At 49.7% G+C, this 27,725-nt stretch overlaps 1 protein-coding gene and 1 pseudogene across 1 annotated transcript; both read right to left on the bottom strand.

Moving 5' to 3' along the window:
- Positions 1 to 8,669: 8,669 nt before the first annotated feature.
- Positions 8,670 to 10,795, bottom strand: LOC135982998 (uncharacterized). Its single transcript, XM_065592099.1, has 2 exons — positions 9,868 to 10,795; positions 8,670 to 9,272 (listed from the first exon to the last, which is right to left on the bottom strand). The coding sequence occupies exons 1-2, from the start codon at positions 10,406 to 10,408 to the stop codon at positions 8,770 to 8,772; spliced, it is 1,044 nt and encodes a 347-aa protein (XP_065448171.1). The 5' UTR covers positions 10,409 to 10,795; the 3' UTR covers positions 8,670 to 8,769.
- A 295-nt stretch (positions 10,796 to 11,090) lies between these two features.
- Positions 11,091 to 20,694, bottom strand: LOC101936878 (glutathione S-transferase Mu 1-like; annotated as a pseudogene).
- Positions 20,695 to 27,725: the final 7,031 nt, after the last annotated feature.

Here is a 27,725-nt window from a genome sequence, read left to right as displayed (position 1 = left end):
ACATTTGCTATCTGGTCACCCTACGGATGGTGCCACTTACATGGGGCTCCGACAGCGAGAAAGAGTCCCTCCTCCACTTTCCCCTCCTCCCCTCTGCAGCATAGCTCACTCATTCCCTCCCTCCCTGCATTCACCTCCGGCAGTCTGGAGCTCCTCCCCTACTGCTGCCCAGCGTGCCGGTGCCGGGAGAACGGCTCAGACAGTTCCTGAGCAAGCTCACAGAGAGACCTTAGGTGAACCGAAGCCCAACGACAAGGGAGCCAGGGGGTCGGAGAAGGGGCAGGGAGGTTCTGGAGGGGGCAGTCAAGACACGGGGGGGGGGGGGGGGGTTGGGAGTTTGGTGGCGGGCTTTCTGGGAGGTGTGTGGAGAAGGTTTTGGGCAGTCAGGGTACGGGTAGGGGGTAGGGTCCTGGGGGGCAGATAGGGAGAGGGGTCTTAGGAGGGGGCAGTTAGGGGATAAGGAACAGGGAGGCTTAGGTAGGGGGTGGGGTTCTGGAGGGCAGTTAGGAGCAGAGATCCCAGGAGGGGGCAGTCAGGGGACAAGGAGCGGGGGGGGGTTGGGAGTTCTGGGGGGGGGGCTGTCAGGGGGCAGGAGTGGGGAGAGGGATCGGAGCAGTCAATGGGACAGGGAGCAGAGGGGTTTAGATGGGTCGGGAGTTCTGGGGGGGGCTGTCAGGGGGTGGGGAGTGGTTGGATGGGGCATGGGAGTCCCAGGGGTCTGTCTGGGGGTGGGGGTGTGGATAAGGGTTAGCAGTCAGGGTACAGGTAGGGTTCTAGGGAGCCAGTTAGGATGGGGGGAGGGTCTCAGGAGGGGGCAGTCAGGGGACAAGAGGCAGGGAGGCTTAGGTAGGGGGTAAAGTCCTGGGAGGCAGTTAGGGGCAGGGGTCCCAGGAGAGGGCAGTTAGGGGACAAGGAGCGGGGGGGAGGGTTGGGAGTTCTGAGGGGGGCAGGAAGTGGGTGGGGCAGGGGCAGGGCTAGGGCAGGACAGGGGCGGGGCTAGGGCGGGGCTCCTCCCATCCTCTTTTTTGCTTGCTGAAATATGGTAACCCTACACAAACGAGTAAAGTTCAGCAAGAGAGAGAGAAGCAACCAACTTAACCATAGAAGTTATTTATTGAATAATAGTAATAACTACACAAGGAGGACTAAACCAACATAACATACATGATTAAAGGTTAATGCCTAAGGTAGAAAGGAAAACAGAGAGAGAGAGAGAGAAAGAGGGGGGGTGTCTGTCTCCTTGCAGCACGGTGAAATGCCTTGGCGTGCTCAATGGCAACCAGCTGCTGGGGATGAGCCAGGAGGAGATGAAAACTGTCTGCCCAGAAGAGGGGAGACGTGTCTTCTTCAAGCTCTCTGCTGTTAAATCATCCCTGGGAGTGAGTCTGCTACAGGCTTAGTAGATACACATAGCCAGCATCCCAGGGCCCTGCCTGGGCCATCACTGAACGGACTCCGCAGGGGTCTCTACAGCACTGGGAGAGGGGACTTCCCAAACATAGAGGGGGCTGGTGTCTAGGTGCAGCAGAGAGATGAGCAGGGGGGGGGCCCTGGCTGAGGTATTCATATCTGACTTATGGGAAGGGCACAGTCTTCAAAGGTTGGGGGCTTTGGGGTTCCTTTTGAGACCCTTCAGCCCAGATCCACAAAGGTACTTATTGCCTGAGGACCAGTGTTAGGCACCCCTGCACTACAAAACCCTGCCTGACAGCTACTGAACCCCATAGGCACCTAAGCTCACTCCAAGCCTAAATGTTTTCTGTAAAAGTTCCCTAGGCCTTTACGTTTCTGCCTCTGAGCACACCCACGGTGTCTCTCTCTAAGCTCTGGCCTAGCTCCTGTCTGCACCCCGGTGCCATCTGCAAACCCAGGGAAGGCAGGTGGAGGAGCACTAGCATAGGGGGCTGTGAGGATAAATCCACTAAGAGTGGGGTGCTTAGATCCTCTGCTGCTAGGGGCCAGAGAAGGACCAGAGCTCGTTGCCTGAAAGCTGCTGAAGATCAATAGTATAGAACTGAACCAACATGTTCAAACAAAATTTGTCCCCCCCCCCCAAAAAAAGGGGGGGGCTTTCAAACCCCTGAATAAGTTTCCATTTAGAAAATTTATTTGGATAAAATATGAAAAAACAGAGCAAGCAGCTTTTTCAGTTGATTGGATTCCCCCCCCATTTCATTGGTAAAATGCAATTGGTGGTGGGAGGAAAAAAACAAGTGGGGGGTGGGGCAAAGGAAGTGTCCAAAAATGTGCAGGGGAGAAGGGCACATCTATGAAGGGTTTCCTCTGAAAACTGGAGAGTGGCACTAACCAGCCTTTGCTTTCCACTGTGCTAGCCGTGCTGGGTACAGTCACCCTGCGAGGAGTGCTAGCCTGGCCCCTGGGCCCAGCGCTAGGACCAAGGTCTGGAACCTCAGCGCTCTGCACTTCTCTTCCTTGTTGCAGATTGGCCCTCACGATTAGCTGTCTCCTTTCTACACCATCTCTGGTCTGGCAGAAGCATCCGAGGGACAGCAGGTCTCCTAGCATCAGCCCTACTGCTCTTCTAGGATTCTTCTCAGTCTCTTCCCCTGCCTCTTGTTCCCAGTGCAGACATCCCCTATAGCCATGTGTCACCCAACTGTCATGGACTGTTTTTGTTCAGTTTGTACAGCACCTAGCACAAGGGGGGGTCCTGGTCTGTGACAGGCTGTTCGGTTCTCCTGCACTACACATAATGCTAATTTAATCTTAAAGATACGTATGCTCCAGCTAAACATGGACTTCAGCACTCTGATCAAAGGCAGATAAGTTTAGCTCCCCAAGAGGCTTTGTCCAACTCTCCCAGTTGTACAGCACCAGTTCTGGGGTTACATGTATTGTTAAACTCAAAGATACACCCCCCTAGAATACTTGGCTTTCTTTCCCTACTATTATGCCTTTGCAGAGCTGGGTAAGTCTTATTGCATCTAAAAGAAAATCTTTCTGCTTAAGATCAAGCCTCCAGGACCAAGATCTCCCAAAATGGTTGTATAGTTTTCCACAGGTTTTTCTAGCCAGGAGCAATTTAAGACTACATACCATTAAACAAACTTCACCTAATAATGGCTAAAGAAAGTTCTTGATTCAATCACTTTATTTGTAGAGGCAACTGCTCTTTCCTAGCCCCTTTTAGGAGCTGACTTTGGAAGAGTATTAGGAATAGGGGACAGCCTCTTCCCCCATCCTCCAGAGGGGCTAGGAGCTCTTCCCCTGATACCAGGGATGGGAAAATGGTTTTAATGAAGTAGAGATTAAGATGAAGAAAGGTGTGTGGGGGGAGGTGTGTGTCAAGTTGTTTGGCACCCCCCAAGCTGAACATTTCAGTTTGCAGGAAATTCCCAACCTAGTGGCAGACACTGAGCTAGGCCACTAAAGAACTGGGTTATGAACTGCACAGGACCAGAAGTCCTCCTAGCACTCAAGCCTTGGGTAGCTTACACACTACCTTGCATGTGAAGCACTCTGTATTGGATGAGTGTCACCTCCCTCCCCATTGGCTGTGTGTATGGTAGGCAGAAGACCCAGTCAGTGACTGGTGGACAGCAGCATCTTTAAAAAGGGCATTTGTCTGTGCAACCTTAATCCATGCAGCTACTTAGAGCCTTAGTGCAAAACAAGGCCATGCCCAATGCACTAACACTGGTTGCTTGTTAAGCCAGCTGCATGATTCTAGAGAATTAGGCTGAAGCCATGTAAACAGGCCACGTGATGGTTCCTAGACAGGGTAGAGAAATTTAAAAAAAAACAATTGGTTTAAAATCAGCTTTTTTTGATAAAATGCTTTTGGGGGGAAAAAAAACAATCAAGATAGTTTTAATTAAGATACATTATAGCTCAAATATCTCATCATGGAATAGGGATTATAAATTCTAATTCTTTAGTATGAGAATATATTCATTTAATGTTTAAGAAAAGTTTTGTAAATGAGTTCCACTAGTTCATGGATTAGGGACCCAGTTTTATGGGGTTCCAGGGGCTTCTGTATAGAAAGATTAACCTAAATGGTTTATCTACCCACTGGGACTCAGTGCTCAGTCTAGAAGATACCATCAGAGATGCTAAGTTTTGCGCTTCTCAAACTGAGAATGTGTGTTTCCAGAGGTAACATGCTTTTAACAGCAAAAATGTTTTTAAATAAATAGAGAGGTGAGAAATAACAGACCTCAACCCTATTGTCCCTCTGCAAATTTGCATTCACAGTCAATCCCTTACTTTTCTCTAAAAGTAGAAAGTTTCAAAAAGTTAAATGAATAGAAGATTGTTGGGGGCGGAATAGATCTGGACAAGGAGAAGAAGTCTGGAGATAAATGTGAAGCGAGGGACATGCTTTTTTGTTAAAATATTATGTTTGCTGTTGAAGAAAAAAATCCAGAATTGTTCTAGTTAACTAAAACATTAAATGTCCGTCAGGTGATCTTCTCTTCCTAATACAGCATGGCAAGAAAATCCTCCAAATATTATGATTAACCTGTTGAATTGGAGATCGTTCACCTCCCAATGACTTCATAAATATCTGCTTCAGTTACCTTTGGTAAATGAAATAACCAAACAATCTTTCATTTGCTTATATAGCTGTAAAACTCAACTGAAAAGTTTTCAAAATAAATCAGTTTAAAAATGTATAGTGTGTACTTTCTAAAAATTAAACCTACATCTATCTCTGAGTTGGGAAGAATATGTATTAAGGTTATACCAACCAACAAGAATGCACTTTTATGTAGAAATCCATGATTAAGTTGAGTCTTCCTGACTAGTGATTTAAATCAAATCCACCCTGTTCCTAGACCAGTCCATCAACATCCAGGCTAGACATAGCTTCTCTTCTTCCAGAATACTAAAGCAGATCAAGATCACTGGGCCCCTGGCAACCTGTTTACTGATGTAGCATTAAGTCTTTCACCAACAGCTGGACTTCCCTCAAACCTCTAGTTTACTAAAGCTACCTAGTTTAAATAGTATTAAGTATCTCCAGAGGAATTGGTGGGGCACAGGAAACCCTCCCCTGCGAGTTCAGATGATACTGGTCCTTGAGTTGCCAGGGCCATGGCAACCCAGCCTGGAGCATCACTCCCCCACAGGCCAGGGTCATCAGGGTAGGGCACCCAAGGAAAGTACCTATAATTGGTTGCCAGGAGACAGGGCTTTTAAGCACCAACGAGGATAGAATGGGAAACAGGCCAGAGCCTCTTCCCTTGAAGAGGATCTACAGTAACAGCAGCCCTCTAAATCCACTAAGCAACACTGACCAGCACCAACTGAGGGTACGTCTACACTACGAAATTAGTTCGAATTTATAGAAGCCGGTTTTATTGAAATCGGTTGTATACAGCCGATTGTGTGTGTCCACACAATAAAATGCTCTAGGTGCTCTAGTCGGCGGACCGCGTCCACAGTACAAGGCTAGCGTCGACTTCCGGAGCATTGCACTATGGGTAGCTATCCCACAGTTCCCGCAGTCTCCGCCGCCCCTTTGAATTCTGGGTTGAGATCCCAATGCCCGGATGATGCAAAACAGTGTCGCGGGCGGTTCTGGGTACATGTCGTCAGGCCCCTCCCTCCCCCGTCACAGCAACGCAGACAATAGATTTGCGCCTTTTTACCTGGGTTACCTGGGTTACCTGTGCAGACAACATGGAGCCCGCTCAGCTCAGCTGAGCTCACCGTCACCATATGTCCTCTGGGTGCCAGCAGACGTGGGACTGCATTGCTACACAGCAGCAGCTGCTAACTGCCTTTTGGCGGTAGACGGTGCAGTAGACTGGTAGCCTTCATCGGCGATCTGGGTGCTGGCAGCCGTGGGGCTTGCCTTTTGGCAGTAAATGGTGTATTACGACTATTAGCCGTCCTATTACAAGTCGGGTCATCGCACGTTAGCAGAGTCTTCCCCGAGCAGCCGATTGTGCAATAGGCCTGAAGACCATCGTCATACGCCGCCCCGTATTTGCTGCCAAGCACCCAGAAAGATGCCGAGGGCTATCAGTCACGCTGCACCGTCGTCTTAAGATGTAAAAAATAGATTTGCTCTGTATTCATTTGCTTCCCCCTCCCTCCGTCAAATCAACGGCCTGCTAAGCCCAGGGTTTTCAGTTTAATCTTTGGTGGGGACCATTCTGTGTGACAGTTGTTTGTGTTTCTCCCTGATGCACAGCCACCGTTCTTGATTTTTAATTCCCTGTGCCTGTACGCCATGTCGTCACTCGGCCCGCCCTCCCTCCTTCCCCTAGTCCGTCAGATACTACGTTTGCGCCACAGCTCAGAGAGCCGAGAAGCGGTTCGCGCCTTTTCTTTGAATTCTGGGTTGAGATCCCAATGCCCGGATGATGCAAAACAGTGTCGCGGGTGGTTCTGGGTACATGTCGTCAGGCCCCTCCCCCCTCGTCACAGCAACGCAGACAATAGATTCGCGCCTTTTTACCTGGGTTACCTGTGCAGACAACATACCACGGCAAGCATGGAGCCCGCTCAGCTCAGCTGAGCTCACCGTCACCATATGTCCTCTGGGTGCCGGCAGACGTGGGACTGCATTGCTACACAGCAGCAGCTGCTAACTGCCTTTTGGCGGTAGACGGTGTAGCATGAGTGATAGCCATGGGGCTGGCAGCCGTAGGGCTGCATTGCACCAGCCCCTTGCCAGGCGATGGTATATTATGACTGGTACCCGTCATCATTGTATTGGTGTGGCTGTCAATCATGGCCACCTGGGCAGACATGCTACTGTTTCGATGATGATGGCTACCAGTCGTAATATACTATTTTCTGCCAATTGCCCAGTATTGTCTGCTAAGCACCCAGAAGAGGCCGAGGGCGATGCTGGGTGCTGGCGGACGTGGGGCTGGCAGACGTGGGGCTGCATTGCTACACAGCAGCAGCCCCTTGCCTTTTGGCAGATGATGGTATTTTATGATTGGTATCCATCGTCATCGTACTGGAGAGGCTATCACTCATGCTGCACCGTCGGCTGCCAGCTTAAGATGTAAAAAATAGATTTGTTCTGTATTCATTTGCTTCCCCTTCCTCCGTGAAATCAATGGCCTGCTAAGCCCAGGGTTTTCCGTTTAATCTTTGGGGGGACCATTCTGTGTGACAGTTGTTTGTGTTTCTCCCTGTTCCTGTACCTGTACGCCATGTCGTCACTCGGCCCTCCCTCCCTCCCGCCCTCCCTCCTTCTCCTGGTCCATCAGATACTACTTTCGCGCCTTTTTTCTGACCAGGCGCCATAGCTAGCACTGGGATCATGGAGCCCGCTCAGATCACCGCGGCAATTATGAGCACTATGAACACCACGCGCATTGTCCTGGAGTATATGCAGAGCCAGGACATGCCAAGGCGAAACCCGGACCAGGCGAGGAGGCGATTGCTGCGCGGCGACGAGAGTGATGAGGAAATTGACATGGACATAGACCTCTCACAAGGCACAGGCCCCAGCAATGTGGAAATCATGGTGTCACTGGGGCAGGTTCATGCCGTGGAACGCCGATTCTGGGCCCGGGAAACAAGCACAGACTGGTGGGACCGCATCGTGCTGCAGGTATGGGACGATTCCCAGTGGCTGCGAAACTTTCGCATGCGTAAGGGCACTTTCACGGAACTTTGTGACTTGCTTTCCCCTGCCCTGAAACGCCAGGATACCAAGATGAGAGCAGCCCTCACAGTTGAGAAGCGAGTGGCGATAGCCCTGTGGAAGCTTGCAACGCCAGACAGCTACCGGTCAGTCGGGAATCAATTTGGAGTGGGCAAATCTACGGTGGGGGCTGCTGTGATCCAATTTGCCAGGGCAATGAAAGACCTGGTGATAGCAAGGGTAGTGACTCTGGGCAACGTGCAGTCAATAGTGGATGGTTTTGCTGAAATGGGATTCCCAAACTGTGGCGGGGCCATAGACGGAACCCATATCCCTATCTTGTCACCGGAGCACCAAGCCACCGACTACGTAAACCGCAAGGGGTACTTTTCAATGCTGCTGCAAGCCCTGGTGGATCACAAGGGACGTTTCACCAACACCAACGTCAGGAACTCTGCTCTGTTTCGAAAGCTGGAGGAAGGGACTTTCTTCCCGGACCAGAAAGTGACCATTGGGGATGTTGAAATGCCTATCGTGATCCTTGGGGACCCAGCCTACCCCTTAATGCCATGGCTCATGAAGCCGTACACAGGCAGCCTGGACAGGAGTCAGGACCTGTTCAACTACAGGCTGAGCAAGTGCCGAATGGTGGTGGAATGTGCATTTGGACGTTTAAAAGCACGCTGGCGCAGCTTACTGACTCGCTCAGACCTCAGCGAAAAGAATATCCCCATTGTTATTGCTGCTTGCTGTGCGCTCCACAATATCTGTGAGAGTAAGGGGGAGACCTTTATGGCGGGGTGGGAGGTTGAGGCAACTCGCCTGGCCGCTGATTACGCGCAGCCAGACACCAGGGCGGTTAGAGGAGCACAGCAGGGCGCGGTGTGCATCAGAGAAGCTTTGAAAACGAGTTTTGTGACTGGCCAGGCTACTGTGTGAAACTTCTGTTTGTTTCTCCTTGATGAACCCTCCAAACCACCCCCCCCCGACCCGGTTCACTCTACTTCCCTGTAAACCAACCACCCCACCCCACCTTCCCCTCCCATTTGCAGAGGCAATAAAGTCATTTTTTTTTAAAACATTCATGCATTCTTTATTAGTTCCTTACAGAGGTAGGGGGATAATTGCCAAGGTAGCCTGGGATGGGTGGGGGAGGAGGGATGGAAAAGGACACACTGCATTTTAAAACTTTAAGTCTTATTGAAGGCCAGCCTTCTGATGCTTGGGCGATCATCTGGGGTGGAGTGACTGGGTGGACGGAGGCCCCCCCACCGTGTTCTTGGGCGTCTTGGTGAGGAGGCTATGGAACTTGGGGAGGAGGGCTGTTGGTTACACAGGGGCTGTAGCGGCGGTCTCTGCTCCTGCTGCCTTTCCTGCAACTCAACCATACGCTCGAGCATATCAGTTTGATGCTCCAGCAGACGGAGCATTGCCTCTTGCCGTCTGTCTGCAAGCTGACGCCACCTATCGTCTTCAGCCCGCCACTTGCTCTGTTCTTCCCGCGATTCAGCCCGCCACCTCTCCTCTCGTTCATATTGGGCTTTTCTCATTTCCGACATTGACTGCCTCCACGCATTCTGCTGTGCTCTATCAGCCTGGGCGGACATCTGCAGCTCCGTGAACATCTCGTCCCTCGTCCTACGTTTTCTCTTTCTAATGTTCACGAGCCTCTGCGAAGGAGAAACATTTGCAGCTGGCGGAGGAGAAGGGAGAGGTGGTTAAAAAAGACATTTTAGAGAACAATGGGTACACTCTTTCATTACAAGGTCGCATATTTCGGCTTGCAGGCAGCCATCGTAGGCCACAGTGTTTTGGCTTTTTTAACCTTCTTAACATGCGGGAAAGGTTGCAAACAGCAGCGCATTTCCCATATCAAGGATGAATTGGGTTGTCCATTTAAAATGGGGTTTCAATGTAAAAGGAGGGGGCTGCGGTTTCCCGGTTAACATGCGGCACAAACACAAGTAAACCACCCCCCCCCACACACACGATTCTCTGGGATGATCACTTCACCCCTCCCCCCACCGCGTGGTTAACAGCGGGGAACATTTCTGGTCAGAAGAGCAGGAACGGGCGCCTCTGAATGTCCCCTTAATAAAATCACCCCATTTCAACCAGGAGAGCTTTCTGGAGATGTCCCTGGAGGATTTCCGCTCCATCCCCATACACGTTAACAGACTTTTCCAGTAGATGTACTGGCCGCGATTGCCAGGGCAAAGTAATCATTAAACACGCTTGCTTTTTTTTTTTTTTGTAATGTTTACAAATAGTTACAAAGTTACACTCACCAGAGGTCTCCTGTGTGCCCTGAGGGTCTTGGGTGAGTTCGGGGGTTACTGGTTCCAGGTCCAGGGTCACAAACATATCCTGGCTGTTGGGGAAACCGGTTTCTCCGCTTCCTTGCTGCTGTGAGCTACCTACAGTACCTCCATCGTCATCTTCCTCGTTCCCCGAACCGTCTTCCCTGTGTGTTTCTCCAGTGAGAGAGTCATAGCACACGGTTGGGGTAGTGGTGGCTGCACCCCCTAGGATCGCATGCAGCTCCGCGTAGTAGCGGCAAGTTTGCGGCTCTGCCCCGGACCTTCCGTTTGCTTCTCTGGCTTTGTGGTAAGCTTGCCGTAGCTCCTTAATTTTCACGCGGCACTGCTGTGTGTCCCTGTTATGGCCTCGGTCCTTCATGGCCTTGGAGATCTTTTCTAATACTTTTCCATTTCTTTTACTGCTACGGAGTTCAGCTATCACTGCTTCATCTCCCCATATGGCGAGCAGATCTCGTACCTCCCGTTCGGTCCATGCTGGAGCTCTTTTGCGATCCTGGGAGGACTCCATCACGGTTACCTGTGCTGATGAGCTCTGCGGGGTCACCTGTGCTCTCCATGCTGGGCAAACAGGAAATGAAATTCAAACCTTCGCGGGTCTTTTCCTGTCTACCTGGTCAGTGCATCTGAGTTGAGAGTGCTGTCCAGAGCGGTCACAATGAAGCACTGTGGGATAGCTCCCGGAGGCCAATAACGTCGAATTCCGTCCACACTACCCCAATTCCGACCCGCAAAGACCGGTTTTATCGCTAATCCCCTCGTCAGAGGTGGTGTAAAGAAACCGGTTTAAAGGACCCTTTAAGTCGAAAGAAAGGGCTTCATTGTGTGGACGTGTCCAGGCTTAATTTGGTTTAACGCTGCTAAAGTCGACCTAAACCCGTAGTGTAGACCAGGCCTGAGTCTCAGGCTGATGCTGTTAGTTTGGTTCACCCTAGCCACCAAGGGAGGTACATCAACAGCATGAGTCTACATGACCAGGGGTTGGGGGAAGTTCCACCTGCACCACTCCACTGACAACTGCAGAGGCATCAAAGCCAAAGCAGGATTTGGTCTTGATGCCCTGTAGGAGATGTGATGTGGTGCTGGGTACTTGGCTATTCCCAGCTTGGTTAACTGAACAGACAGCACTGGAGAGGCTGGTTTCCTCCAGGGAGGCTACGGCAACTCAGCAAGAGGGAGCCATTGTGCAATTACTAAACATTTATTGGCTGGTCATTTCAGAGTAGGGTCACTACACACGTTTAGTGATTGGTCCACAGAGCAATTCGCTGAAGCCGCCACTTACCATATTCAACTGTCCACCCCCTCACAACATCCGATCTGAGGGAGTCCGTACACAAACAGCAAGTGGGGGCTCTGGATTATTCCTCTCCAGCCCCTCCCTTCCACACAGATCTACTTCTTCTGGTTGCTCCATTTGGCCATCCTGTTGTTGACGGGAGTCTTCATGAAGCGGCTAGAGCTCATGTAGGCTGCGACCTTCTCCAGGGCCTGGGGGGGGGGGGGGGGGGAGGGGGAGGGGGAGGGGGAGGAGGAGAAAGGAGAGAGCAGAGGAAGAGCCCTGAGCAGAGGGGAGACAGTCTGCTTCCCAAACCACCTCACAACACAGCCTCAACCCCCTGAAACATTAACATGAAGCCTCTTCTGGGCCACACCAAAGGGGGTCCCCCACATCCCCCGGTAAGGAGTCTGATCAGTGTTATGTCTAGCAAGTCCCTGAGGAACCAGTTATACCTGCTGGCACAGTGGGATGTTTTCTGCCCTACTTCCTTTGTGCTGCTCAAGGAGTGGCCACACCCTGAACTAGCTAGGGTTTCCCCCAGCACTGAATAGTGGTGATCCCCTGAGTGCAAAGTTGGCTCCTGTACCTCCTCCCTACAGTCCCCAGGGCAGGAGTGGCCAGAGCACATCCTCAGTTGTAATATAATCCTTTAGGGACTGTTGCCTCCTGCCACAGGTTAGAGCAGCCCCATTGCTGCTCTCTGCTCTGGCCCTGGCCTTGGCCCAGGCCAAAGTTAGGAATCCATAACCAGCTCCCGGATACTACCTTGTACCTTGGCAGACTGGAGACTGGCCCATTGCCCCGATCCACATACAAGGACCCTCTTTTGCTTCACTGAAACTATGGCAGGAGTCAGGCTGGGAGAATATAGAAAACTACTAATGGCAAGTATGGCTTTTGCTTCCTTTCTGTCCCAGCACCTATTTCCACCTGGAACCAGTGCCTGCCACTTCAGCCATTTCCACAGCAGCTCATGGCCAACAACATACAGAGCAAGGACAAAGTAGAACAGGAGCAAGTGTGCTTTGGGAATCCCAAGAGACATTGCTTAGGAGGGCTCACAGGATAGGAGTGTCCCATCCCAGCTTGCCAGTGCCACCTGAAGAGTGTCTGCCAAGATCACCAAGCAAGCGGGGCACCAAGATGTGGCTACCTCATTAGAGAAGGAGGTAGCCAGTCCCTCAGAGGCCAGCAGAGAGCCCATCAGATACATGGCCAAGGAGAGAGACGACTCTTAGAGGAAGGCCTCAGTCAGGGCTGAAGCAAATCTACAGGGCACTGGGAGGGGAAAAACCTGTGTGGTTACAGAGCAAAGACGACTTCACTCCCTCCAGAGTTGTCTGCCCTACTGGTGCCAAAGGGGGGCAGTCTGACATCTCCATTACCACCAGAAGCACTAACAAGTACTTGTTAGCAATAGCTCTGGCAGCTGCTGTATCTGTTAGCAAATGAAATTCTTTGCCTGTTGCCCAGTTCTCTGCAAAGGAGTTAATGTTTGCAGCTGGGTTGTCCCTGGATAACCAGAGCAGTGCATTACAGGAGTCAGGGCAAACCTCACCTCAAAGCGGTAAAGAAAATCCTTCAGGTTTTGGAACTGATCCAGGCACTTGGGCTCAAACATGCGATTCTGGTCCAGGATGTCGTACATGACAAAGTCAACAAAAGTGATCTGGAGAGAGAAGAGAGAGAGAAGTGACACAGGCCAGTCAAGTCTGTTCCCATGCCCCTCCCCCAATCACACCCCCACCATGTACCTTCTCCCCAGCAAACCACTTCCTCTTCCCCAGGAACTGAGAGAACAGCTTCAGCTTCCCAGGCAACTGCTCCAAGTAGCCAGGCTTCAGTTTCTCCTGCAGAGAGGAAGAGGGAAAGTTTTCAGAGACAGCTGTGGATTAGACCAAGGCAGCCCTGTGCCCACCCAATGTACAGTAAATTCTTGTAGTGGGAAGGGCACCTGGAGTTTGCCATTGTCATAATAGGAATCTAAGGGTGAGCAGTATCATGTTTCAGGGCAGGTCACCTGTGAGGGCCAGGAAGGAATTCCCCCGGTACAGCATTATGCAAGTGACTCAGACCATTATTCACCTGCCCCTGAAGGATTAAGTATTGGGCCAGAAGCAGAATACCAGCTAAATGGACCCAATCTAGTATGGAAAATGCTGTGTGTGCCAATAGCATAGTATTGGAGTGGGATTTGTCCTGAAATCAACAAGGTCTTGTTGCAGCCCCCAGGACAGCATGGATGAACTCACAAAGTCAGGATTGTAGCAGATCATTACAAGGCTCATACGGAAATCCATGGCCTGGTTCTCCAGCATGTCCACTCACAGCATCTCCTCCTCCGTCTCGCCACCTGGTAGACACAACAAATGTCAGAGTGCTCACCGGCAGCTACCCAGCCAAATCCCAGCCCCTTGACCATTAGTGAGGCCCAGACCTCCCCCCACCGATACTCACACAACTTGTGCTTGCGTGCAATGTACTGGAGGATGGCATTGCTCTGCGTGAGCTTGTTCTTGCCATCGATGAGGTAGGGCAGCTGGAAGGACAGTCAGAGGCAAGGTTAGTAAGCAAGCTCTTCCTACTTCTCCGGCTCCCACACTCCCCCCTCCCTGCTACTTCTGCACAAGAACCCCACCGATACCCCAGCATTGGTCCCCACCCAGAATCCATCTTAATCAGTGAAACTCCCAAACCCACCACACCCCAAGGAAGGACCTGCCTGCCCACCCAGAGTAACTCTACATACATTTGGGAAATCCAGTCCCAGCTTCTCCTTCTCCTTAATCCACTGGCTTTTGTCATAGTCCAGAGCAGGAAGGAGAACAGAGAGGGTAGATCCCAGGCCAATGCCAACACATCCACCTAATTCCTCCCCCTAGCATCTTGGGGCAGCATGGCACACACTTGTGGTGCAGATTCTCCATGGTGCTGACCAACATCAGCTCACTGAAGGGGGAGAACATACCAGGGGCTCAGAACGCTTGAAAATCAGGTCCTAAGTCAAAGAGGGCCTGAGCCAGAATCTTTCCAGGCCAGCTCTCTCCCAGTCATCAAGTAGCCATGTCTACACAAGAAGGCTGCTTTGGTTTAAATTAAGGTGAAATTTCTAACCTGGTGAAGGTTAAACTGGTGCAAAAAGCTATGTGGCTCCCCTTTACTCTGGTTTTAAGTCATGCTAAAATGAAATACACCTAACTATAAGCCTGGTCTGAACTGAAATAAAAAAAGGTCTACACAGTCCTTCACACCAGTATAGCTAAGCCAGTTTAAAAAAAAAACTGCACCTTAAGTTAAAACAGGTGCAGCTTTCTTTAGAACAGGTGCACAGTTTCAGGACCTGTTGTAATTTGAGTCGGCTGCCAATTAACTTGAGTCCACCCTGTTAAGTTATTGACAGAGTTGTAAATAATAAACTCAAAGTCCACTGTCAGCCAATTCAACTTGCAGTGTGTCCAAAAACTCTGGCCTGGATAACACCAGAGAGCTGTAACCAGTGTGGAACTACACCTGCTGGGAATACAGGTTAAAAGAGCCTACACCAGGTAATGAAAGGTTTCAGAGTAGCAGCCGTGTTAGTCTGTATCCGCAAAAAGAAGAACAGGAGGACTTGTGGCACCTTAGAGACTAACAAATTTATTAGAGCATAAGCTTTTGTGGACTACAGCCCACTTCTTCGGATGCATATAGAATGGAACATATATTGAGGAGATATATATACACACATACAGAGAGCATAAACAGGTGGGAGTTGTCTTACCACCTCTGAGAGGCCAATTAATTAAGAGAAAAAAAAAAAACTTTTGAAGTGATAATCAAGCTAGCCCAGTACAGACAGTTAGATAACAAGTGTGAGAATACTTACAAGGGGAGATAGATTCAATGTTTGTAATGGCTCAACCATTCCCAGTCCTTATTCAAACCGGAGTTGATTGTGTCTAGTTTGCATATCAATTCTAGCTCAGCAGTTTCTCGTTGGAGTCTGTTTTTGAAGTTTTTCTGTTGTAATATAGCCACCCGCAGGTCTGTCACTGAATGACCAGACAGGTTAAAGTGTTCTCCCACTGGTCTTTGAGTATTTTGATTCCTGATGTCAGATTGATATGCAAACTAGACACAATCAACTCCGGTTTGAATAAGGACTGGGAATGGTTGAGCCATTACAAACATTGAATCTATCTCCCCTTGTAAGTATTCTCACACTTGTTATCTAACTGTCTGTACTGGGCTAGCTTGATTATCACTTCAAAAGGTTTTTTTTTTTCTCTTAATTAATTGGCCTCTCAGAGGTGGTAAGACAACTCCCACCTGTTTATGCTCTCTGTATGTGTGTATATATATCTCCTCAATATATGTTCCATTCTATATGCATCCGAAGAAGTGGGCTGTAGTCCACGAAAGCTTATGCTCTAATAAATTTGTTAGTCTCTAAGGTGCCACAAGTCCTCCTGTTCTTCTCTTTACACCAGGTAAGAGGAAATAAGCCTTCTTGGTTTCTAGAGGGCAGTGTTGAGTACAAAACCTCTCAGCGTACTGGGACTTTATTTGGCCAATAAGAGCAGTGATCCATGCACACTTACTGCCCCCTCAGGTGAGATGGGGCAGTCCCATCAGCTCACCACAACCCTCTGCAACATGTTAGGGCACAATGCAGGGTGTTCTCAATCTAGTTGGTCTTCCTCTGCGGTTTCAGCTTGGCAGAATGTGGTGACAAGAGTTAGAATTTGGCCAGGGCATGAGAACACTAACGGTGTTTTCACACCAAGAGAAAGTGTCCTTACCACAAGTTAAAATCCTAATGACCACAGACATGGCAGTTGTAGTTTTAACTCAATCTGTTGACCAAAGACAAAGACTAGAGGGGAGTCTGGTGTTTAAGTCTACCTGCTACCTTACATTAGAACTACAACTGCCTTAACCAGGAAGTTAAGGCAACTAGAATTAGCCAGCCCAGGCGAACACATTTTGCAGAGTGACATACCCTAAATTAATACTGGTGCTCAGCGGAGCACTCAGGGGTAATGACCCAGCTTCACTGTTCACGCTGGAGATCAGCAGTACCAAGTTCTGTCCCACCCCTGAAGAGTGAACCAACCCAACATCACTTCCCCTGATCCTACATGATCCCAACCTAAGATTGTATTGCTGCATGCAACAGATGCTAAGCAGTAGCATGGACTACAGCTGACAGATGCTATTAGAGCTACATGCAATGAGGATGTCAGAACATATACACTATGACAAAGTTCCTCCTCTATCTTGGTGGGTCCTGCGCTTATTGGTGGATTTTCTTGCCTCAGAGATTCACCATGTGGGTTGGGGAACAGCCCAGAGACCTTCCCCTCTGGTAGGGCCCACAGTCCAGGTCAATTGGTAGGTTTGGGGGAAACCCAGTCCCACCCTCTGCTCCAGATTCTAGCCCAGGGGCCTGTGGACTGCAGCTGTCTCAAGTGCCTCCTGGAACAGCTGCACAACAGCTAGAATTCCCTGGGCTACTTCCCCATGGCCTTCTCCCAATACCTTCTTTAACCTCACCATAGGACCTTCTTCTTGATGTCTGTTAATGCTTATACTCCTCAATCCTCCAGCAGCACATCCTCTCACTCCCAGCTCCTTACACCCACACCACAAACTGAAGTGAGCTCCTTTTTAAACCCAGGTGCCCTGATTAGCCTGCCTTAATTGATTCTAGCAGTTTCTTGATTGGCTGCAGGTGTTCTAATCAGCCTGTCTGCTTTAATTGTTTCCAGAAAGTTCCTGATTGTTCTGGAACCTTTCCTGTTACCTTACCCAAAGAAAAGAGACCTACTTAATCTGGGGCGAATATATCTGCCTTCTATCACTCTCCTGTAGCCATCTGGTCTGACCCTGTCACAACACCTAACTGCTTGGTGCAGGATAAAATGGGGGGCTTCTCCATGGTAGCAATAGCCTAAGCCACTGGTAACAAGTGTTTAGATCCTGAACTGCCTCACAAGAGCAGCAAAGATATTTGGGGAGGTCATCTGGAGCAATTCCCTTTATGCTGAAAGCACTCAGGCACCAAGAGAATCCAGAGCACATGCCAGGGATGGAGGATTAAAAACCCAAGCTAACGAGCATGCAACTTTCTGGTGAGTTTGTTATGGGAAAATGTTCCTCGCAACAGGTAGTTTTCTAGCTGTCTTTAAAGACAGATTATTAGCACACTCACTAAATTAGATTCTAGAGAATCCAGTGCAGTGGGATTTGCTGAGAGCTAGGAGCAGGTGTTTGAGCAGACTGGTAAGACAGGACACAGTCCTGAAATGAATGAATGAAGAGTTAACTCTAAATTTCCTAGTGGCTAGGTCTAACAGCCAGACATTGGCAGATTAGCAGCCCTAGGCTGGCTCAGGCCTCATTGGTATGTTGGTTAATCCAGCTCTGACTACATAGTTTGTCAGATACCAGTCCAACAGCCAAGGACTGTGGGATCCCTTCCCTACTTCCTTAGTGTAAACATTACCCCATCAAACACCAGGTCAGCATGCAGCAGCACATGACCGTCTAGAATGCATGGCACTCCACTGAAGGAGATTCATGCTAAGAATTTCTTGTAGGGACCAGGAAGCCCTTTGCTCCCTGGAGACTCAGACTGCACAGAGCTGTGACTAGTCCAAGTCAGCCAGGCAAGAGGCCCTCACAGCCACCAGCAGGCTCATTAGAGCCTTTCGCCTGGCAAGGAAAAGGGGTGTCTCCGCAGAGCTGGGAGCAGAGCTCCTACACAAACGAGCCATTCCTGGCCCCTCAGAATGCTTTCCACTCAATGAGCCGGGGAGGGCTAGCTTTGCTCCCTGCCTGCACCACTCACCTTCCCCACAGCTGTACATCTTGTCCTCGTACACGGTGCCCGTGTATTCCAGCAGCAGTCGGATGGAGTGGACAAGCTGTAGGGAGAAGACCAGGGCAACGTGAGAGCCTGCAAGTATTGGCGTTAGAGCAGGGGGATTCCGACCTCGGGCTACAGGAGTCAAGTTAGCCATCAGCTTTACCCAGAAGAGCCACAAGGGTGTGAACTCATCATTTCATTTACTATAGTACTATATATTCATATTTAAACAGTATGGCAGGAAATATCTACAGCTTATATTATTCTCACAGCAAAATGACAGTGCAAGTATTAATTCAGCAACTACAATTGGTTAGCATAAGCATAGCATAAGCATCCTGATTGGTTAATAATTAAATCAGTATTTTAATGATGTGCTGCAAGAGCCACAGGAGACATGATAAAGAGTCACTGGCAGCCTGCAAGCCGGAGTGAGAGTCTTCCTGGTCTAATGTAATTCTTCAGCCTCAAGGGAGTTCACTGAACAGACTTCATCGTCCCTCCTCCCCCACGCCCACCCCAAAAGCAGTCTGGAAATTCAACCCCAAGAGATTCCTTTGACGAAGGTCGTGGTTTGTCTTTCAGGAGCCGGGTCACTGTGGTTGCAGCAATGAAAGGGAGCAGTGACTTCTCCTCTTTCACCCGTCAGTCCCCTCCCTGGTGACAGTCACTACAGCACTCGTCCTCAAGTGCTTAGACATCTTAGCCCATACAAAAGGCAGGTCAGTCTCCTTTGCCCCACCCCTTCCATCACACACATCATCTTTGCAGGTAGGGAAACTGAGGCACAGATTAAGATCTAGTTTCTAAAGAATGGTTTCTAACTGTGGGTGCCCAATGGGTATCACCTGAAGACCAGGCCCCAGCCAAATCAAGTACTCAAACAATGGAAATAACCCTGCATGAGGCCAACAGTCCTGCCTGCGGACATATAGTCAGTGAGAGGAGCTGGATTAGAACTCACCACCACCAGAGCAGCACCCTCCCCCCAGAGGCAGGCAACTCCAGACTCACGTCAGCTCCCCCAAAACCGCTATGAGCTCCCCACCAAGGCAGGCTCGAACAAGTGCAGGCAGAGCAGTTTAGTGCCCAGTGCCAGCCAAACCTCAAAACCTACCACCCCCAGCTGCACACAAGGCTTGCAAGTGTAACCGTTTTGCAATCCAGCCCTTCCCACATGGATACCGTGCAAGGCACGAGGGCTACAGTGCGCAGCACCATGTGCGTGGGAGCAGGCGATGGCATGCTCAGGTGTAAGGCCGTTTCTGCTTTCCAGTGGCTTGGGACAGTTTGGGACCATCCCTGTTCTGCGTTTTCCCATTGGAGTGGGAAGGGAAATAGATAATGGAGCGAGATTCCCCCCCACCTCCAATCTTGAGTCAGAGGCTTTGGCCCTCTACCTGCCCATGGCAACGCGAGGAGCCAGTGGGGTGCGCTGGGGCCAAATCGCTCGCTGCTGCCGGCATCAGACTCCCCACTAACCCCCCAGGCTGCCCTGGACCTTATGTCCCCCTGAAGCATGGGGGCCTCCCCAAAGCACGGTAAGCCCAAACATTGGTGGAGCCAGGCCCACGTTCCTAAATATTGATGGAGCACGGGCACCATGGACCCATGTAACTCACCACCTATGAACACAGGCCACTTCCCCAACGCCTGTCCCATAGCCCCGGAGCCGCCTACAGATCCCTAGAGACCCCCTGGGCCAAAGCACAGGGGCACCCTTATTTTGTTTTTCTGGGTGCTCTTCTGCGGAGACTCTTGCAACAGCAGAGGGCTCTGTTGAAAACAATGCAGAAAAGCAGCAGGGGCCACATGCTCCTTTTGCTGCAAGGAGGAGCAGGTGGGCTGTATGGCATAATTAACAAGCAGGTTCCATCAATAGGGCCCAACCAAATTCATGGCCCATTTTGATCAATTTCACAGTCCTAGGATTTTTTAAAATTGCAAATTTAATGATTTCAACTCTTTAAATCTGAAGTGTCAGCATGCTGTAATGGTAGGGGTCCTGACCCAACAAGGAGTTGTGTGTGTGTGTGTGTGTGGGAAGTTAGAAGGTTAGTGTGTGTGTGTGTGGGGGGGGGGGGGGGGGTTGTGGTACTTCTTCAGAGCCAGTCAGCAGCACAGAATTAAGGCTGGCACAGTATGGTCTTGCCACCCTTACTTCTGCACTGCTGCTGGTGGGGAGCTGCCTTCAGAGCTGGTTGCCCGGCCACCGGCCACCACTTGCCAGCTGCCCACCTCTGAAGGCAGCACAGAAGTAAGGGTGGCAAACCCCTAAAGTTACCTTGTGACCCCCTTTTGAGTCAGGGCCCCCCATTTGAGGAGCGCCGGTGTCCCCCGTGAAATCAGTAGAGGTTAAAAGCACAGACAAGACCCGATTTCACAGTCAACGACACATTCTTCATGGCCATGAATTTGGTAGGGTCCCACCCAGCGTCAGCAGCCTCCAGAGACATGACCCCACTCGGCTAGAGAGTCAGGCCCAGGGGGAAATGAAAATAGCAGCCCCCCCCGGCGCTGCAGCTCGGACTCACCCCGCGGATGTCCCAGTACCCGAGAACCACCGGCATAGTGCGCTGCGCTGCTTTTCCTGCTGCTTTACGCGACTGCTCCAGTGGCTACGTCTGTCAGGGAGTCGGGACTGGAGCGCAGCGGCTGCTTTATAAACTGCCCGGCAAGGGGCGCGGCTGCCGAGCACAACCCAATGGGGAGGGGTGTGTTAAGGGGGCCGCGCCGCCCAAACCCGTAGACACGCCCCCAGGGGTGTTTTATTTGAACGGGCGATTGCGGGGGAAGCAGGTTGTGGCTGCTCAGCTCTAGGCGAGGCCCCGATCCCCGCGCCACAGACTCCCAGCGGGGAGCGAACCCGCGGTGCTGCGGGGCAGAGGTTTGCACGGCGGACGCTGCAGCGCCAGGCACATGCACTCCTGAGAAGCGACCAAAAGCGCAGCCCAGCCCGGTTGCGGGGTGTTGGCGCTGCGGGGGGGAAGGTGCCCGGGTAAAGTGGTTTCGCGTGCGAGGTGCTATTCACACGGGCCGGGCCCCGGATTCGTTCTAGCCTGGGTTTTGTTTTCAACTGGGCAGTGCCTCTTTAAATGAAGCACCGCCCGGCAGACTCTGGGGTGGAGCCTGTGCAGAGAGGGGGGACGAGGGACCCGCTGGAAAATGGCTAGAACCGCTTACGGGAGATATTGGTCTAGATGTTTATTCTGGTTGTAGGGCTGTGCTGTTAAAAGATTTAGGCTGCTCAGAGATCTATTCTGGTGCTGTATGCTGTAAAACGAGCATAAATTCTATGACGTTCATTGATAATAGTATATGCAATTGCTGTTTTCAGAAAAAAACACTAGAGGGCAATATTACTATGAAAAAGAGAGGTCTTAGAAAGGTCCCTTTAGTTTTAAAAAAATATATTCATTTAACTCTAATCGTATGTCTTCATTGTTCAGCTATAAAATATAACTCACAACAAAACAATTACTTCAAGTTAATGGGCCAAATTCCTCCATAGAGTATCCCCTTCAGCGATTACGGCAGAGAGGAATTTGACTCAACGTTTTCAACCTTGTCTATAGGTATTAACATTCTGGCTGGTGAATGTGCATGAAGTAGTGTTTGTGCATGTATGTGAAATTATTCCTAGGAGTGACTTTAACCTTTTTGAGGTGTGGACTACCTTTTTGTTCTGTGTTTGTACAGTGCCTAACACAATGGAGTCCTGATCCATGACTGAGGCTCCGAGGTGCTACAATAATACGAACAAAATAATAATAATAATGATGATGATGTTGCACTGGGGATTAATCTGGCCCATAACATGTATGTCACTATTATAATGGCAATCTGATAAAAGAAGCAACATTTGTCCTACCTGTTCATTAATTTTCTTAGGGATTCACTGGGCACGAGTGCCCCGCTCTGTCATGGTCTGCCTTATTGGAGATCCAGAGGTGGTTGAAACTCTTACTAGGAGATAGGCCTCTGATCAGAGCCACCTCTACAAAATTCAGCCCTAAATCTGCCCTTCCAATATTGTACAAATGCCCATTATATTAACAATATGTCAAACTATCAACGTAATGAGTCCAACCAATGATGAAACCAGCAGTTTTGTTTGAAATATTTCCTAGTGAGGTGTTAGAACAGGACAACTCTGAGAAAAGAATTTAACTTGTGGGGCTAATGCTCTTTTCAGCATTCACTTCTTACCCCCACTCCAGGGAAGGAGCGAGCAACATAGGGAGCCAAACAAGGCACAGCACCTCAGCCAGCACAGTAGAATCTCACTCAATCCCACCAGTTCCTGGGAAATTATTGACTAAGGGTTAGATCATCACAGGCTTCCACACAGGTGTGTAAGGAGGAAGGGGAGGGCACTGCTACCCTGAATTGTTCTACTTAAAACACGGGGAGCTTGTGTTTAACAGCAATATTGTTTTTATTTAAACATTACGTAACAAACACAACAGCAATTGATGCTGACTGCAGCCTGCACCGCCCTGCAGTCTAGAGCCCTGCCTTCCGAAATGAAGCTGGCCTTTGATCTCTGAACCTACACTCAACATACTTATACAACACTGATTGTGACTCCACAGACTCCTCTGCTTAGCTTTGCTCAGACTGGGACTCCAAGGCACAGAGTGCTGGAGACCAGGGGCTGCTCCCCAATGCTCTCACCTGTAAGTGGGTGGGTGGGAGGCAGAGAAGGACGTGAGTCCTGGCTCCCTACTTATCAGCTAGGCATGTAGGTGGGAGTAAGCTGCTCTACAACAAGATGTGAGGTAACCTACTCCCACCCCAGATGTCACAATTCATTCCTTGGCCTGATCCTGAGGCAGAGCAGCTACCTAGGACAGATCATAACATTACAATCTACTCCTATGTGAGCAAACAGTGGGGAAAAAAGCAAAGGTAACGCCTCACACTCTGGCATTTTGTTTTTTGATTGACAAGGACAATTTAGTTTTTGCCGTTTATTATTCTTGATAGCATGCGAGAAAACATGCTGTAGCATGTTTCATACAAGTCACAAAGTCTTAGTAACATATGTTACTACACTAGAGAGCTGCTTCTAAATGCTGTGTGCCCTCAGCTGTTAGATCCGGAGATGCAGCCATTTTGTGGGCATGAGTGATGAGGTGGGCAGATGCATGAAGGACAAACTAGTGAGGTTTTACTATTTTTAGTACCGTGAGCAACCACGGCCTGGAGAATCTTCCAACTATAGGCTTTCTCTGCTGATGACTCCAAATGTAGCGCCATTTTGTTCAGGCAAATCTCTTGTGCACATGCGGAAGCCTTCTATATCTTGGCCTTTTGGAGTGGCTTTGATGTTGTTTGGAGATGGGAAGCCTACTTGCTTCACAAGCTTCTGATATGCATAATCTTATTCAAATAGAAGATCTGGAAACTCTTATCTTTTATCCTAGGGTTGAAAGCCAATGAAGGGAGCAAACAGCTGTTAACAGCACATGTTCAGTAGATGGCTCTTTTGTGCCCTCAGTTCTGCTCAATGAAGTTGTAACTGTATAAGTGAGCACCTTGCATCTGTGTTATGCATCTTCTGTCTCATGAAATGGATTTGGATTAAAAAGAAGCTCACACTATGCGATGGCTCTGCCTGGATTGTCTGCATGGATTGAACCTGGACCTCCAAGCCTAAAAGCATGAGTGCCTACTGTCTAAGCTGAAGGGCCAAGGTCGATTGGTTTAGTGGCAGTAGCAGACTCCTAAATCTCCATGCAATCCAGGTGGGACAAGAGACACAGACTGCCAGCATGTATTTAATGTATTTAATAAGTCCACGAATAAAAAGAAGATTCCCAGGTGAGATGGCCAGTAATATTGATGATGAGATCTTCATCCTGAAGCTGGACATTCCCATACATTTGTTCAGTGGGGTTAAGGTTCAGGACATAGTTTATTTCCTCACATGGAAACTGCAAACATTAGTGAGAATGCTCCACAGCACTTCTTTAGTTCTGGGGCTGTTTCTATAGCTCATGCCTAGAAGCTGACTGGTGGCTTCTTTCCTTATTACAGACTTTGATTGAACCCAGGGCTTTCAAACCTCTCAAGTACTATTAAGAAGCCATCTTGAAGCTTTTCTAGTACCCATCATCTGCAATTGTTCTTATCCATTCTTCCTGAATGATTCTGTATGACCTCTGGGGAAGAGCAGGAAGATAGTCACACACTGGACCTGCTTGTTGTGAGCCGGCTGTTCATGTTTTACCTGAATCTGTCACCCTGTGTCATCTGTTCTGTGGCCTCCTTTTGCAGTAGGAGCTGTGTGTTCTATTGCCTTGTAAGGGACTAAAGGATGCATATGGGGACACATTAGTCATTAATCTTTTAGAGACATGGGATCTTAAAACTAGAGATGGAAAAGATTGATTAGGTCATTAAGTGCATCCACCTGCCAGTGCAGTCTTCACTACAATATGTTTTCTTGTTTACACAGGATATTTTCTACATGTTGCTGCTTTAAAATAAGCAATAAGAGAACATTGTAAAACATATATTAAGGATCAGATCTTCAAAAATGGCTTCTCATTTTGGGTCCCCAACTTCAGATACTAATTTTCAGACTTGCTCACCATTTGCAACTGCAATTGAAGCAAATAGGAACTTTGACTGGGCTGGCAGACACCTCTGAGTATTAACTTATGTAGTCATATCTGTCTGTACTATTACCCTTGTCCTATCCACCAAACCCTATTTGCCTATTTATTAACCTATTGCATATTATCTGACTCCTAGATTGCAAGCTTTTGGGGCCAGTGAGAGAGTTGCTGTGTTATTTTCTGTATCTTGTACAATGAAACCCTGTGCATGACAGCAATAGAAATAATAACAAGAAAAATATCTGGTGCTCATTGGCTCTAAAATTTGGTACCTAAAGCAGAGGCATACAAATACAGATGCCTTTTTAGAAAAGTGGGCCTCAAAGGAATTAATAATATTCTTACCCCTCTACCTAGCAGTAACACATATCAAGGAAACCAAAACAGGTTGGCTTCCGATGGGAGGATAAATCAGTGATGTGGAGTCAGTGCAACTTGTTCATCTACATTATATACACTAGTATTTGAACAGAAGTGGGCACAAACAACATCCAGGTTATCCCTTCTTTCAGAAATCTCAGCCCAAACACTAATGCCTGGTTCCCAGGAAGCAACTCTTCCTCAGGAATTAACTCTGGATGGAGAGATTAAGGCAGACACCAGACTTTCCTGCTGTTTTCAACAGCTCCCCTCTCTCCTGCCCCCTGCCAAAGAATGGTACCACAAAGCTAACAATACACCATTTCTCCAAACAAAACTGTAGCAGTGAAGTTGGAAGCCATATATTAGTTCAGTCTCCATTTTCATACAGTCCTTGACCCTGCTGCTTAGACAACCAGCAAGTGTGTGAACTCTAATGACAGCTTTTATCTTGTAAAAATCCAGCCACTAGGTCCTTGATTGATGGTAACAACTTCTAATCTCTACTTGAGATATCCCATCTCCTAGAACTGGAAGGGACCTTGAAAGGTCATCGAGTCCAGCCCCCTGCCTTCACTAGCAGGACCAAGTACTGATTTTGCCCCAGATCCCTAAGTGGGCCCCCTTAAGGACTGAACTCTGAACCCTGGGTTTAGTAGGCCAATGCTCAAACCACTGAGCTATCCCTCCCCCCTTGAGTAGGTTGAATACGAACCAGCTCTTTAGAGGTGAAAAGATCCATATTCTATTATTACCAATGTGACATCAGAAACAACTTTTAATTTTCATATCCAGTGTAGCCACTAGAAAATAATAAATAGAATATGTATAGCTCTCTATATGGTCAAAGAGCTTTCCAGATATTCACAAATTAATCATCATCATTCTTTTATGAGGTAGGCATTATTACCCCCATTTTACAGATGGGGAAATAGAGGCAGACAAGTTGCTCCCAATGCTTTACCCTTGGTCAGAGACAGAGCTGGGATTAGGTGTCAGGAATTCCTGACTCTTAACCCTGTTATGTAGGTGGTCCAGTGAGAGCTATTACCTCAGCTACTTTGTCTCTCTCAGAACCCTGTGTTTTTTCCTATACATCACTCTGCCTCTAGATGGGTTCCCCAATGTTTATACTAGGAAAGAATAATAATGTATTTATTATTAACTAACAGTTGGCCTGATTGTGCCCTGGATATGTGTGCACTCCGATTTCTTCAGGTCTGTACTCTACAGGCCCTCCACTAGGGTTACCATTCGTCCGGATTTACCCGGACATGTCCTCCTTTTTGTGCTAAAAATAGCGTCCGGGGGGAATTTGTAAAGCACTCACAATGTCCGGGATTTCCCCCTCCCCCGGCAGAGCAGAGTGAGCAGCTGGGAGGGCTGCAGGGAAGTCCCGGGCTGGACTCAGGAGCAGCTGTAGAGGAGCCGGATCCGCCCTGCATTCTGAGCCGGCAGCTCCCTTGCAGCCCAGTCCGGCAGCACTGTGCAGGGCCAGGGACCGGGTTTTGTTGTGCAGGGCCAGGGACCGGGTTTTGTTGTGCTGGGGAGCTCAGCCACGTGTCGGGCTCGGCTGCACAGAGCCCAACACTCTGTTCTGAGCAGCAGGGTAAGGAGGTCAGGGGGCAGGAAGGTTCTGGAGGTGGCAGTCAAGAAACGGGGGGGGGCTTTTTGGGGGGAGTGGAGAAAGTTTTGGGCAGTCGGTACAGGTAGGGGGTAGGGTCCTGGGGGGCAGTTGGGGGGGGTCTTAGGAGGGGGCAGTTAGGGGACAAGGAACAGGGAGTCTTAGGTAGGGGGTGGGGTTCTGGAGGGCAGTTAGGAGCAGGGGTCCCAGGAGGGGGCAGTCAGGGGACAAGGAGCAGGGGGGGAGTGTTTGGGAGTTCTGGGGGGGGGCTGTCAGGTGGCAGGGGTGGGGAGATGGATCGGAGCAGTCAGGGGACAGGGAGCAGAGGGGTTTAGATGGGTTGGGAGTTCTGGGGGGGGGCTGTCAGGGGGTGGGGAGTGGTTGGATGGGGCGTGGGAGTCCCAGGGGTCTGTCTGGGGGTGGGGGTGTGGATAAGGGTTGGGGCAGTCAGGGGACAAGAGGCAGGGAGGCTTAGATAGGGAGTGGAGTCCTGGGGGGCAGTTAGGGGCAGGGGTCCCAGGAGGGGGCAGTCAGGGGACAAGGAACGGGGGGAGGGTTGGGGGTTCTGGGGGGGGGCGGGAAGTGGGAGGGGCAGGGGCGGGGCTAGGGCGGGGCTCCTCCCGTCCTCTTTTTTTCTTGCTGAAATATGGTAACCCTACCTCCACACACCAGGGTTCTATGAGCAGGGAGGAACCCGGGAGTCAGCAAAGTGGGGGCATATCCAATTTAACCTGAGCATGTACTTTTACCATGGCTCCCCTGTATGCTTTGGAAACCCCATGAAGGGAGGTTGCTGGTGCTACTGGCCCCAGTGGCCAGGATCGAAGGACAGCGCTGGTAACGTAGCTCTATTGTAGCTGCCTTGCTAGGCAGCAACAGGAATATGGTAAGGCAGAGCTGGTGCAGGAGCACCTGGTCTCTAGCTAGATGACTCTGTGCATCCAGAGGGCTCTGGCGTAAAGCTTCTGCCCATTCAACACAAGGTGCAACCCACCCCCAAAAGAAAGATTTGATGAAAAGCTCATGAGGGGGATTTCTTATTGTTTCCCATCTCCCAGCTCCTGCTTTTCATGCAGAAACAGTTGC

The sequence above is a fragment of the Chrysemys picta genome, chromosome 4 (genome assembly GCF_011386835.1).
Source record: "Chrysemys picta bellii isolate R12L10 chromosome 4, ASM1138683v2, whole genome shotgun sequence".
Lineage (NCBI taxonomy): Eukaryota > Metazoa > Chordata > Testudines > Emydidae > Chrysemys > Chrysemys picta.
Note: the sequence above shows the minus strand (reverse complement) of the source record. Positions and strands in the feature narration are given on the sequence as shown.